At 34.7% G+C, this 15,794-nt stretch overlaps 1 protein-coding gene across 1 annotated transcript; it reads left to right on the top strand.

Moving 5' to 3' along the window:
• Window positions 1–8,656: 8,656 nt before the first annotated feature.
• LOC122005415 (E3 ubiquitin-protein ligase RING1-like) lies at window positions 8,657–9,136 on the top strand. Its single transcript, XM_042560450.1, has one exon. It carries the CDS (start codon window positions 8,657–8,659, stop codon window positions 9,134–9,136), a length of 480 nt encoding a protein of 159 aa, XP_042416384.1.
• Window positions 9,137–15,794: the final 6,658 nt, after the last annotated feature.

The following is a 15,794-nucleotide window of genomic DNA, read 5'->3' as shown; positions in this document are numbered from 1 at the left end:
GCAGTTCCATGTATCATACTCTGCATAACACGTGTAAAACTTTCAAACTGATCTTGCATTTGTCTCATTTGCTCCATTTTTGTTTGAAATTGTGCTTTTTACGGTTCCATTTCTGCTCGCAACTATGATTCACGCATCTCCATATCTTTGTTCATTTGTTCTTGCATTGCTTTGAATTTATCTGTGATATTCGTAGTGGAGTGATAGTTTTGCCTATTGTAGAATGAGCTATGTTTACATTATTCAGGGAAGACTTGGCTAGGTAGTGCTCCTGCTCCTAGACATCGAACTCGACCAGAATGCTAAGTTCCAAAGACATCACTGCATAAAATTTATAATTAATACATATACATTTTGTAATAGCCTTAACAAAAATGATATCAAATTTTTAAAAAAATATAACCGAAATGCATCCTCATGCACTTCTATTGCTTGTGTTCCCTCATGCATGTCTTGTAGGCGAATTTGCACAGCCTCATCCAACAAATGCTAACAAACAAAACATCAATTGAATGAAAAATTTATTCAAAATCCATTTTAAAAAATTGCAACAAATTAGTACCTCATAGCGTATGGCTTCAACATCAACTGGAGCACCTCCTTTCTTTTTACTTCTTCGACTCAAATGCATTATTTCGATGCGAGTCGACTTCCTACCATTGTCTTTCAACTAATAGAAGAACAATAACACATATACAACAAATGTGACAGTTGAAATTTTGCAAACAATAAGCATATATCAATCGTTAACAACATATTTATAAAGGTTAACTACATTCTATATCATTATAAATCTATATTTACAACACCATGGAAACATATAACACTAGTTATTTATGACATCAAAGTTTAAACAACAAATAGGTAATATGAAACTTGTTGCAAATAAAAAAAAATTTTGATACTTACAAATTTATCTTCCAAAGAAGCAATACTTATTCGTCCCTGTGCATGAGTTCCTTTTTATTTTTTATTTTCCATTTCTCGATTTATTTTTGAACTTTTCTAAAAAAAGAAAAAAATTTAAGTTTTACTAGGAATATCCATAACTATATATAAAAAATTATCAATACTAGTGATTACCTCAGTAACCTTCCAGTGCTCACATAATCTTTCCCAGACTTCTGTAGCCAGGCCATGAGGAATAGGACGAATGGACACAAGGTCCCTTAATGGGATATTCGAGTCATAAGACGTAGCTTTAACTTGGGTCCTCCATCGCCTCCATGCAACTCCCATCATTTGCATCACAAAATCTCGGTGTTGATCGGAGATTATGAATCGTGCCTATAAACATAAAATTAAATATGTTAATGTTTGAAACTCATGTGTGATATTAAGTACTTCTCAACTTACAATAACAAGTTTCCATGCCTCCTCCAACCGATGCTTTGGAATTTTTCGCCAGTCTAAATAATCAAGGGGTAACAAAACTCCATTCTGAGCTATTGTTCCCACATAATTTGCTAGTACTGGTTGTAAATCACCATAAGGCTGACCTCTTTCATTAAATGTGACATGTAGTAAATCATCGTGATGCGATGCATGAACATCCTTCATTACAGTCCTCCCACGTCTATTCGGCTTCCTTTGCGAAGGCAACGCTGCATCTTTGCTGGATAAATATATATGCAAAATATGATTGTTTTGTCATGCGTTAAACTTAATTAAATATATAAAAAAATATATTTCCAACCTTCCTCATGGAACTCCTCATCATGTTGTTGTGATGCTAGTACATTATTTTGGGTTTTCGATGGTGAATGTGATGTTGTGTCTTGTGATTCAACTTCATCGTCACGCCTATTATTTGATTCTTGTCCCCTAGATCGCCTTCTGATATTCTTCGTCAACTTTTGAAGTCTTTTGTTTGTCACTTTTGATATGTACCTGAGAATAATAATAATAATAATAATAATAATAATAATAGTAATGAAGATGGTAAAGATACATAACAAATAATTATAGAAAAAATAAATAAATAGATGATTGTAGAGATAAAAAGACCTCAATTTGCACCAGTATGATAGATATATCTGATGTGGTGGAGTTCTTTAATTTAATTATATATTATATAGAAAAAGAACATGATCAACAAGTTGTTTCTATGAACATTGGTCATGAACTTGGATGGATAATAACACTTATGAAAATTTCTCTCCTAGGGAACAACTTCTACATTCCAATCTCAAAAGAAAAATAGTTACAACCAAATAAAGAACAAACACAATATTAAAAGAATCACTGCTCATAATCCTTCACAATATAAAAGAAATTTTATGAAAGATTTACAAAAGTTCATTAGCTATCTGAACACCAAACTCGTTTAAAACATAATGTTAAGAGTATTTACCTCCAGAATTTGTAAACGAATTGTAACTTAGGGTAGAGCAGAGATTTTCTTTCCACAAGACGGAAAAAATCGATTGTGAGGTAGATTTACTACACAGGCAGATTTTCTCAAAAAAAAAGCTTACAAGTGGGAATATCAAATACTAATGCAGGATTTTGAATAAGATGGCGCCGTTTTGTTTTTTCCACGTTCTTTTAGGCAACAAATAAGAGTCTTTTCATTTTCCAAAATCTCTTTTTAATTAAGGCATACCATTTTTAACTTTATAAAATATTAGATTATTAAATTAGATGTAAGAAAATATGGTAATAGTATATAGAGAATTTAAGCTATGAGTCCAATAACGGTAAATTACTGTACATGATTAAAAAAATAATATTTTATGATTTTGAAGAAGTAATATAAAATTTACGAGATAGATATAAAAAAAAAATAATATTAAAAGTAATTATATTTTCTCCATAGCACAAATCCTAATAAATCTTTTCAATTTTACAAGGATTTCATTTAGTTAAATAAAATCTCATCAATCCCCTCATCAAATACCAATTTAATTAATTAATGGTCGTCTGAACTTAGTAGATGGTACAAAAAAATCTACAAAGTAAATAAACTTGATAATGACGTTGTTTGCCCATGAATTGGTAGACTTAAAAACACGATCGACTTGAAGAGTAAACCTTGCCGAGTTTTACACTTAGCCAATTTTTTCATTCTATGAATATCTAGTAGAATTTATTAATAATAACTAAAATGAGCTCATAAATTTATTAAGATTGGTAAAATTTATAGTAAACACTTGACAAAGTTTAAATCAACAATGAAAACAAAATATCCATTTGACAAAATTTATAGTTTTACACTTAACGGTGGTATTATAATATATTCTTTGTGCTCCTTATTTCCCAACCTATTAGAAAACAAAACAAAACTAGTTAGTTGGATTCGTTTCCATTTTTCGCCTCTCTTCTCTCCCCGTAACAAAATTAAAAATGAGTGAATAAATGATAGTCTAGTCGTATTCATTAAAAAGGATATCTTTTCAACAATTGAAATATTACAGTATTTTCAAAAGATGAAAAATCAAGATGCAATTATCTCAATTTTTGTATTATGTCACCAAGTATTAACCAATACTTTAATAAGCAATAGTTTAATAGTAATTTTGTAATTTATTAATTTAGTATTTTTATCCTTATATGATGTCAAATTAAATTTTTTTATTATTAAATATATCTATTGTTGTAAAATAAAATTTGTTAGCCCTCGTTAAAAATTATATCTGGATCCGCCCCTGTCGACCGATTGAAGCAATGAAATAGGTGAGTTGTTAATGTCTAAATAAACGTGAACTCTTCTATTTATATATGCTTAAATAAAACCTATTATTTTTAGGAGTGGTTCCAACTGCTTCAAAAGGATTCTTTTAGAAGCAAAATATAAAACCACATCTAAATGTGCTAAATAGAAGCGATATATCATGACTGCTTCTACGGAAAATCTATTGCAGCGGAAAGTACGTAACCGCTTCTAAACCTTTACTCATTCGATGCGGTTATTCAAACGCTTCAAAAAGACCGATTCAAAAACACCTATTTTTTTGTAGTGTCTCCTCCTAACTGCTGATTGTCACGTCCATTTAACTTCTAACCACCACGTCCCCTTAATTTTAGACAGTCCTTGACTGTCATGTCCCTTTGACTTCTGACTGTCTAGCCTTATCGGATCCCACCTTTATGCTTCATATCAGTGTCATAAATAAATTTTATATTTATACAATTACTAATGTAGCTTCAAATATTAAAGAATTATGCTATTTAATTTTTTGAATGTGTATTCCATTAACAAACTATAAAGTACACATAAAGTACTTAAACATTAGAGTTCATGAACACACAATTATGAAGATAATTTGGGACAAAATTCAAAAGAACATCTAATTTAATGGAATCATCTTCTTCTCATTTTACCTCATCTAATTCAAAAGAACAAAATTATGTTGCGTTATAATTTAGTCCATGATTTTAGTTTCATTTTTAATCAAAGAACCAATTCAGTCTTGATTGGATTTAGATTGACCCAATTAGAAATGAATTAATGTCTTAATCAAGCATTCTGATTGAAAAACAAAAAAAATAAAAACAATTTAACAATGTCAATAGTCAACCTTTTTCGGTTACCGCCTCATTTTTTTTCAAATTTTTCTGTTATTAGATATTGAATCCAGTGGATTTTCTTAGTCCGAATATTTGGCATAAAATTTTATTTAGCAGATGTCTAATCCTAATTATCCAGAAAGGAACCAACAGAGTGAACTTTCCTGTTGACTTCTCATTCCGGGTCTTTCGCTCTGGTTCCGCTTGCTTGGGTCTGAGTCTTCCTATCCGGTTCCGTTTGTTTGGGTGATTTTGGCCATCCGGAATAAGGCTCATCCGAACTCATTTTTCGGCCTTTGAGCAGTCTTCCGCTCCGGATTCTCATCCCTCTAAACCACCGCTCACTTCCTTCTCGTTCGCCGGCGTACTCTTCCGTAGCACCTTGTCCCTCAGACGCATCGAGCCTGTCGACTCACTCCCGTGCCGTCCTTCTCGCTAGCTACGTCTTTCGCTCGACTTCCTCTAAGTTCCAACACACTTAAACTCAGGGCATCAAAACACAACAAGACTTAACTCTAACTTGGTTGATCACATCAAAACCTCCATGGAGTACTTACAATCTCCCCTTTTTGATGTAAACCACCCAAGTTAAGTTAGGGTAAAAAGAACACAAAAAACTATTAACCAGGTAATAAATTTTACAATATGCAAAAAATTAAATAAATACCCTCCCCCTAGACTTAACCTCCACTTTTCCCCCACTGATCACATATAAAATAGGATACTTTAAAATAACTTGGAAATAAGTCTAAAACAAAGTCTAAGGTGGAATAATATTATAACAATTATCCAGAAAATCATGAAAGCTTAAATTTCGACAAAATTTGGACTTTAATAAGTTATAAACGGATTTTTAAAAAATAATTTGAAAAATATTTTTAGGTATTGAAAAAATTTAATACGGGTTGAATAGACATATATATAAAAAATATAAAATTTTACACAAAGGAGTTAACTTAAGTAGAAAATATATTTCAAAAAAAACTTAAATTTTAAAAACTATCTTTTTGAGTAACTAACAAATATTTCCAGATTGGACAAAAAAAACTTATAACAGTTAACTATTTAATTGTTAGTTTATAAAACATTCATTTTAATAATTGGCTTTCATGTTGTGGCAAGGCCTAGGCACTAGGCCTTCTTGGACATTGGAATAATGACCATTTCTAGACATTAATTTGACTTAATATATTGTGAGCGGTGATTTTTTTAAATACGAATGTATTCAAAAAATTAATTTATGTTTAAAAAATTATTGCTCTCAATATACTTGGTGAAATTGATGTTTGATAGCATTTTTACAATCGGGAGAACTAAACGAACATATAGGAACTGGTTTCATGTCATTTTGAAGTTAGTATATCAATCAGTTGATATTGGTCGAAACTGGCCGATGGACTTAGAGATCTCGAAATGATATGAACCAGTTCCAATGTATTCATCTAGTTCTCCTAATTGTAAAAATGCTATCAAATATTAATTTGACCTAATATATTAGAGCGGAGATTTTTAAAATATGAATATATTTAAAAAATTAATTCGTATTCAAAAAATCACTGCTATCAATATATTGGGTTAAATTGATATTTGAGAGATTTGATATAATCCTAAGAACTAGAAATGAACCTATATTGATTTTATTTACATTTATTTGGTCATAGTTTCTAAAAAATAAACTGGTTTTATATCATTTCAAGGTCTCTAGGTCCATCAGCCGGTTTCGGCTTAAATCAGCTGATGGACCTAGAGACCTTGAAATGACATGAAACCAATTTCTATGAATTCGTCTAGATCTATTGATTGTAAAAAATACTATCAAATATCAATTTAACACAATATATTGAGAGCAATAATTTTTTGAACACTAATTTATTCGAAAAGGTAATTTATGTTCAAAAAATCAATGCACTCAATATATTGGGTCAAATTGATATTTGATAGCATTTTTGACAATTAAGAGAAACAAACGTATAGGAATTGATTTCATATCATTCCGAGATCTTTATGTCCATCAGTCGATTTTGGTCGAAACCGGCTAACGGATTTTTCAAACAGAATAAAATCGATTCAACTGATTTATTTTTCCAATCGAATTGTTTGAGGATGAGGGTAAAACGGGAAGTGGGTACGTGATTTTAGTATTTTGAAAACTTATCTACTGAGTTTGGTAAAAAAAACTATATTATTATTATTGATGCGGTAATGATGAAGGGCCCCACCTCGTTGCCATGGTGGAGGTCGAAGGAGGTTAAAGTCAAAGCGGGCAACGCATAGATGACATCGGCCGATCGGGCGAAGTATGACCCGACCGAGGAGAAGGCTCCGACCGACTTCGCCTTCGACACGAGGAGCAATCAAACAACCGATGCTCAAGGGAGACAATGTGAAGAAGCTGAGCCGAGCGGCTACCTCGCTCGGCCACATAGCATAGCTTGAGGTGCAGAGTTCAACTTCGGTCGAGTGGCTATCCCGCTCGGCCTAGCAATAGGAAACAACCGACGCTTAGAGACAATGTGCAGAAGCCGAGCCAAGCGGCTACCCCGCTCGACCAAACAGCAGAGTTTAATGAGAAGAAATCAACTTCGGTCGAGTGGCTACCTCGCTCGGCCCAGTATCAGCTTCGATAATAACAAAGTAGACCTTCGGGCGAGTAGAGACACACAGGGGGCAGCAAGGGTCTGGCACCAGACATGGCACCAGTGCGGGGGAATTCCGGTCGAGCGGCCAACTTGCTCGGCCTAACAGTGCACTCCTGATATCCAGTAATATCCTTTTGGGAGTTGGTGTCGCCGACACCTAGCATGGACTGCCAGAAGTTCGTACTATGAAAGCTTCCACTGTCACTTCAAAGATATGCTCGGCCCGTTAAGGTACTGTGTCAAGGACACTTTACTGACACGTCTTTTCATGGAAAGCTTTGAGAAGCATGCTTACCTTGGGAAGTGTGCACGTACGCTGCCGGAGCTCTATATATAAGGGGACCCAAATATCGGCGGAGGTATGCGATATTCACTGTTTACGCTACAGTGTCTTCTTGTTGCTCTGCTTCATTCCTCACCGCCGGTGACTGACTCTAAAGCATTCATACCAATTTTTCTATCTATAATGTATAATTTAAAGTAAAAATATTATTTATTAAATTTAAATATTTATTTTTTTAATATATCATATATCAGCTTTCTTATTTTTTTTCTCCCTCCGTATAATGTTTAGGAATTGAATTCATTCGCTAAATTTAGAAAATTATTATTCATAAATATATAATTTAGAAAATGGATAGTATAGCTGATGTAAAAAAATTTTAGTTATTTTATTTAAAATTTAAAATAAAATCTTTGAATTATATATTTATGAAATGGATAGTATCACTGACCTAAAAATTTTTTAGGTACTTTATTTAAAATTTAAAATAAAATCTGTGAATAAAATATCAGTACCATCAATGGGTCTACTTCTAATTTCTTTTCCTCCGTTCATTTATGTTTATTTATTATTTTTTTAGTTCCGAATCTGTAGAATACTATCGACAAGTAATTTGACTCGTTTACTAATCAACGTTGCCTATGTATTATTATTATTATTATTATTATTATTATTATTATTTGCCACAATTATTATTATTATTATTATTATTATTATAAGTTGAAATAATACTATTACGTTGAAATTCCTAACAGCTGTCTAATCCGAATTATTAGGAATCCAATAGTAATCTAATTTAACTGACTTCATTTTAGGAAATGAGGATTTTATATAAATTAAACGAGACCGCCCTATCTCAATCTATCCCATCAATTCTTTCTTTCACAACTTCTCCTAAACTACCGCTTCTCTACTTCTCCTTCTTCATGGATCCTGCAGCTTCAGCCAACTCCAGGAGGATCAACGCAGACGCCTCCATCTCATCGAGGGAGATACCTGGTTGGGCGGCCGACACAGCCGGCATCACTCTTCGCATTAAGGCGCGAGTGGTGACACGGCTCTTACAGCCTCATCAAGACATAGAGCCCAATTCATCTCGCACTTCTGCCGCCAGACGCTTTCTTCGTCTTCCGACCACGTTACTGCCGACTGCGCTCATTTCACCATCCCCCAGCCCTACTGCCACATCAGCCATCGGCCCACCTGGGAGGAGCAGACGGTGCAGATGTTCTTCCATGTCGCGGCGAATCACGTGAGCCCCGCCGACCTCGACCTTCTCACTCAAGCTTTCCGAAGATACACGTACACGGTGTTAGACCGATTTCCAATCATGGAGTTGGTCTCTATGGAGTTCTTTTCCATCATTGAAATCCCCGTCACTCCTTCCGCTTCTACCGGTCGCCTTCGCTATTTGATTCCTCGGGAGGCCAATGAATATTTTTTCGGAGGCGACCAAGATATCAACTTCGTCCAGTTCAACAAAGGGCCGAGGCCGGCATCCACAGCGGCGGTGGTGGGGCTCCAGATGGTCACTACGACAGCAGAAGATACCTCGTGCTCCATCTGCCTCGAAGATTTCAAGGTGATGACTCAGGCTCTGGCAATGCCTTGCGGTCATTTGTTTCACGAGGGATGTCTGAAGGAGTGGCTGCGACGGAGAAATTCTTGCCCCCTCTGCAGATTCTCACTTCCCACCGCAGAGTAGCGACTGGATCGATCTACTGCAACATAACTGAGAAAATTAAAGAGATTCCTCTATTCATTCATTCCTTGGCTTGTTTATCATTTATAATTACATTACTACTCTTTTGCTACGTTGGTCTGTTTGATGGATGAGAACATCAAATTGATGAATATTGATGTTATTTCATGATCAATTGAGAAATCCGATCCTTAGTTACAATTTGATTACTCTCTAAACTATGAATGCTGCTGCACAAGAAATTGTTATGAAAAACTCATCAAGACCGTACGATCTTGTCTCTTTAAAATTATGGCCTGTAATTTTTATGATGAATGTTATTTCCGTTGAACCCTAGCTCAATCGAAATAATTTCAATCAAAAAACTAGACTCGATTAGATTTGGAAGAATCTATCTGACTTCGTTTAGTAACCTAATTAATTTGGTCACCGATAACATTTAGCATCTATTTTTGACCAATAATTAATGAGAATTATCGTAATTTATTATTATAAATTGGCCCCATTAGAATTAGGAACGGTGGCCAACATCTGCAGCGGCGATGGAGGGTCTCAAGACGGTCACCACCGAGGAACCGGACTCTTATTCCATATGTCTGCAGGATTTCGAGATGGCGGCTCCAGTGTTGGCGATGCCTTGTAGTCATCTCTTCCATGCGGCGCGTTTGAAGAACTGGCTGGAGCGGAGCGGAGCTGTTCATGCCCTCTCTGCCGCTTTTCGCTTCCTCAAGAACAATAATAACTCAACGGCTCAATGATCCGCGATTCATCACTGTTCATATATCTCATATTCATTCTTCCATTTGCTTTCTTCTGCTTTAGGATCCTTGCTATATGCTCTGTTTAATTAGGGTTTCATTTGCTCCAATTATGATTAAGAGCATATTGACGTCAGGCATGGTACAAATGTTTTTTACTTCGTGATTAGTTAGTAAATTCTTTGCAAATTAAATATGATTCGTTAGATTTTACTCATGCTCATACCAAATTCTACATTAATTTCCTCTTGTGGTTTCTTTTCTTCGTTTTTTTGCATTTGCTTTATTTCAATTGGAATAACATAAAATTAGATTGAATGCTTCGTCCTTCACCTGAAAGGGAGTGGTGCGTGCACTTTGTCAGTGGAAGATGAAATAATTGAATTAAGATGGATGATGAAATATTTTACAAATAATAGATCCTCTTTTCCTCTATGAGGAATTAATATTGAATAATTTTAAATAATGGTGTCAAATGAGTCAATCGTGTCTGATCCTGTCCAGAATCTGAGTCAGACGAAAGTCGGCTGAGATGGCGTCGGTGTTAACGGACAGACGACTTGTACACACCTAGCATATGTGTACCAGAAAAACGGACCTCCACATGGAGCTCAAGAACGTGATGACGAGATCGGCGGTACTTAGGCTCTGCGCACCCTCAGACAAGAACACGTAACGATAGAGACCGGAAACTAGAGAAAAAATCCCTTGCGCAGGCCCTCTGACGCTCAAATCAAGTACCTTTTCCCCGAAGAATAGTGTAGGAAGGAAAAAAAACTTTGGAAGACGAGTGTGAATGTGTGCGTACCTACTTAAGGGAGAGGACCTCCCTTTTCATATGACAATGCGTACCTCTGGAGCCTGACCGATGTTAGTGAATGTCGGCTGTTAGGAACTATCAGGTGATGGAGGACATGTGGCGCCCTCTCATTGGTTGCAAGAAGGTTCCATTCTCAGGTAATGGAAACCAGGTGCGAGGAGCTCTTGGCAAAGGATGAAGTAGTCGTCCCCAAAGCAAAATATATCTTAAATTATAAATTTAGTGTCTCAAAATATTTTTAAGACAATGATGAGAGAATAATGTAGTTGTCCCCAATACAAGCATCTCAAAAAAAAAATATTGAGACAATTGTACTATCTCAAATGCTATTTAAGATAGTGATAAGACAGTTGTTCAATTATCTCAAAAGTATTTAAAACAGTTAATTTTTTATCTCAAATGTTTTATCTTATCCTCTAAAAAAACTAAAGATTCTAAATTGAGATTGTAATGTGCTGTGTCAAATAGAAGTGAAAACAGTAAATTACTGGCCCTAATGTTTTGACTTGTTAGATGCACCATTTTTGAAAATGAATAATCTTAAAATAACATTTACAATACAAATTAATCTAGATTAGATTAATTGAATTGTCATTTCAGAAAGAAAAGAAACTTTCTCTAAAATTCTAATATTTTGTAACTTACAAGTCAATCTGTAGGTTTCATACCAACATTATTCATCCAATAATAAAAATATCTAAATATCCATTATTAATTTGATAAGAAAAAAAAACTATTATTTCCATGAAAGTTACACAAGAGAAAGTCTAAAGAACAACTCCTTATGATATAGAGATAACTTCTATAATCCCTCTTCATTAAAATCCTGAACATCAAAAAAAAACTCTTATTAGAGGTAAAGATGATTTATAATATATACTATTTAGAAAAAATAATAAACATAACTTTTCGATAAGTAATCTCATTACTTAACACGTAATCCCCTTTCTTGCAACTATGTATATATGCAACACAAACAGTTCCAAGTTAAATAAATCTCTTTATCTCGTAATAAGAAATGATGGTTCATGTGTTAGTCAATAACTTTGTATTGGGCCCTTGGTGGCTGGCTAGAGGGGAGTGAATAGCCTGAAATAAAAATAAGACTTTTCTCGTCTTTTCAAGCTAAATTAAGAAACACTTGCATAAAAAGAAACTTAATTAAAGAAAAAAAGAGGTAGATTATTTACTTGGCTACAACCTAGGTGGTTTTTAATCCAAGGCAAGTAAAGCTCACTAAAATTCTTCTTCAAGTAGAGAAGCCTCTTACAGCAGTTGAAGCACTTAATTAAAAAGATAAACAGAAAGAGAATTGAGTACAGGTGTTGTCTTTAGCTTCTGGGATCAAGGTTGCATTTATATCCCTGATCGGAGCGCTTGGAAGGGTTCCGGGCGCCTAGACGTGGACATAATTTTATTCATGTCGCACTGGATCGCGACAACACATGTTTTGATAAACTTTCAATTCCAGGTGCAAAAACATTGCTATTCCAGCTCCCCAGGGTGATCCAGGCACCTGGACCAAGTCATGTTACCTGTTGACTTCTCGATCCGGGCCTTTCACTCTGGTTCCGCTCGCTTGGGTCTAAGTCTTCCGCTTCGGTTCCGCTCGCTTGGGTGATTTCGGCCATCCAGAATAAGGCTCACCCGAACCCATTTTTCGGCCTTTGAGCAGTCTTCCGCTCCGGGTTCTCATCCCTCGGAACCACCACTCACTTCCTTCTCGTTCGCCAGCATACTCTTCCGTAGCACCTTGTCCCTCAGACGCATCGAGCCTGTCGACTCACTCCCGTGTCGTCCTTCTCACTAGCTGTGTCTTTCGCTCGACTTCTTGTACTCCTAAGTTCCTACACACTTAAACCCAGGGCATCAAAACACAACAGGACTTAAATCTAATTTGGTTGATCACATCAAAACTTCCATAGGGTACTTATAATCTCCCTCTTTTTGATGTAAACAGTCCAAGTTAAGTTAGGGTAAAAAAGAACACAAAAAACTAATAACCAAGTAATAAATTTTGCAATATGCAAAAATTAAATGAATACTCTCCCCCTAGACTTAACCTCAACTTTTCCCCCTTTGATCACATAAAAAATGGGGTACTTTAAAATGACTTGGAAATAAGTCTAAAACAAAGTCTAAGGGGAAATAATATTATAACAATCATCCAGAAAATCATGAAAGTTTAAATTTTGACAAAATTTGGGCTTTAATAAGTTATAAACAGATTTTAAAAAAATAATTTGAAAAATATTTTTAGGTATTGAAAAATTTTAATAGAGGTTGAACAGACATATATAAAGCAGATATAAAATTTTACACAAAGGAGTTAACTTAAGTAGAAAATAAATTCCAAAAAAAACTTAAATTTTAAAAATTACCCTTTTGAGTAATTAACAAATATTTTTAGATTGGGCAAAAAAAACTAATAACAGTTAACTATTTAACAATTAGTTTATAAAATATTCATTTCAATAATTGGTTTTCATGTTGTGGCAAAACACTAGGCCTTCTTGGATATTAGAACAATAACCATTTCTGGACATTAATTTGACTTAATATATTGAGAGCAGTGATTTTTTTAAATACGAATGTATTCAAAAAATTAATTCATGTTTAAAAAATTACTGCTCTCAATATATTCGGTGAAATTGATGTTTGATAATATTTTTACAATCAGAAAAACTAGACGAACATATAGGAATTGGTTTCATGTCATTTTGAGGTATGTATATCCATCAGTCGATTTTTGCTGAAACTAGTTGATAGACTTAGAGATCTCAAAATGACATGAAACCAGTTCCTATGTGTTCGTCTAGTTCTCCTAATTGTAAAAATGCTATCAAATATTAATTTGACCTAATATATTAGAGCGGTGTTTTTTATAATATGAATATATTTAAAAAATTAATTCGTGTTCAAAAAATCACTGCTATCAATTTATTGGGTCAAATTGATATTTGAGAGAATTGATATAATCATAAGAACTAAAAGAACTCATAGGATCTGGTTTCACTTCATTCTGGGCTCTCTAGGTCTATCAACCGATTTTGGCCAAATGAACCTATATTGATTTTATTTACATTTATTTGGTCTTAGTTTCAAAAAAAATAAACTTGTTTTATATCATTTCAAGATCTCTAGGTCCATCAGTCGGTTTCGACTTAAATCAGCTGATGAACCTAAAGACCTTGAAATGACATGAAACCAATTTCTATGTATTCGTTTAGTTCTCTTGATTGTAAAAATACTATCAAATATCAATTTAACACAATATATTGAGAGCAATGATTTTTTTTTAACACGAATGTATTCGAAAAGCTAATGTATGTTCAAAAAATCAATCCTCTCAATATATTGGGTCAAATTGATATTTGATAACATTTTTTACAATTAAGAGAACTAGACAAACATATAGGAATTGATTTCATATCATTCCGAGATCTCTATGTCCATCAGTCGATTTTGGTCGAAACCGACTGATGGATTTTTCAAACAGAATAAAATCGATTCAACTGATTTGTTTTTCCAATCGAATTAATTTGAGGACGAGGGTAAAACGGGAAGTGGGTACGTGATTTGGTGATTTTGAAACTATGATACGTGATTTTAGTATTTTGAAAACTTATCTACTGAGTTAGATAAAAAAAACTATATTATTATTATTGATGCGGTAATGATGAAGGGCCCCACATTGTTGCCACGGTGGAAGTCGAAGGAGGTCAAAGTCAAAGCGGACAACGCATAGATGACATCGGTCGGTCGGGCGAAGTATGCCCCAACCGGGGAGAAGGCTCCGACCGATGTCGCCTTCGACACGGGGAGCAATCAAACAACCGATGCTCATGGGAGACAATGTGCAGAAGCCGAGCAGCTACCTCGCTCGGCCACACAGCATAGATTGACGTGCAGAGTTCAACTTCGGTCGAGCGGCTATCTCGCTCGGCCTGGCAATAGGAAACAACCAACGCTCAGAGACAATGTGCAGAAGCCGAGACAAGCGGCTACCCCGCTCGACCAAATAGTAGAGTTTAATGAGAAGAAATCAATTTCGACCGAGCGGCTACCTCACTCGGCCCAATATCAGATTTAGCAATAATAAAGTAGATCTTCGGCCGAGTAGACACACACGGGGCAGCAAGGCCGACCAGACGTGACACCAGTGTGGGGGAATTCCGGCCGAGCGACCAACTTGCTCGGCCTAACAGTACACTCCTGATATCCAGTAATATCCTTTTGGGAGTTGGTGCCGCTGACACCGAGCATGGACTGCCAGAAGTTCGTACAGCGAAAGCTTCCACTGTCACTTCAGAGATATGCTCGGCCCGTTAAGGTATTGTGTCAGGGACACTTTACTGACACGTCTTTTCATGGAAAGCTTTGAGAAGTGTGCTTACCTTGGGAAGCGTGCACGTGCGCTGCCGGAGTTCTATATAAAAAGGGGTCCAAGTATCGGCGGAGGTATGCGATATACACTGTTTACGCTACAGTGGTCTTCTTGTTGCTCTGCTTCATTCCTCACCGCCGGTGACTGACTCTAAAGCATTCATACCAATTTTTCTATCTAAAATGTATAATTTAAAGTAAAAATATTATTTATTAAATTTAAATATTTATTTTTTTAATATATCATATATCAGCTTCCTTATTTTTTCTCCCTCCGTATAATGTTTAGGAATTGAATTCAGTCGCTAAATTTAGAAAATTATTATTTATAAATATATAATTTAGAGAAGGGATAGTATAGCTGATGTAAACAAATTTTAGTTATTTTATTTAAAATTTAAAATAAAATCTTTGAATTATATATTTAGGAAATGGATAGTATCACTGACCTAAAAAAATTTTAGGTACTTTATTTAAAATTTAAAATAAAATCTATGAATAAAATATCAGTACCATCAACCGGTCTACTTCTAATTTCTTTTCCTCCGTTCATTTATGTTTATTTATTATTTTTTTAGTTCCGAATATGTAGAATACTATCGACAAGTAATTTGACTCGTTTACTAATCAACGTTGCCTATGTGTTATTATTATTATTATTATTTATTTATTTTTTATTTTACAAGTTGAAATAATA

Source organism: Zingiber officinale, chromosome 1A, assembly GCF_018446385.1.
Source record: "Zingiber officinale cultivar Zhangliang chromosome 1A, Zo_v1.1, whole genome shotgun sequence".
NCBI classification, from domain to species: Eukaryota; Viridiplantae; Streptophyta; class Magnoliopsida; order Zingiberales; family Zingiberaceae; genus Zingiber; species Zingiber officinale.
This window is presented reverse-complemented; position numbering and strand designations above follow the sequence as displayed.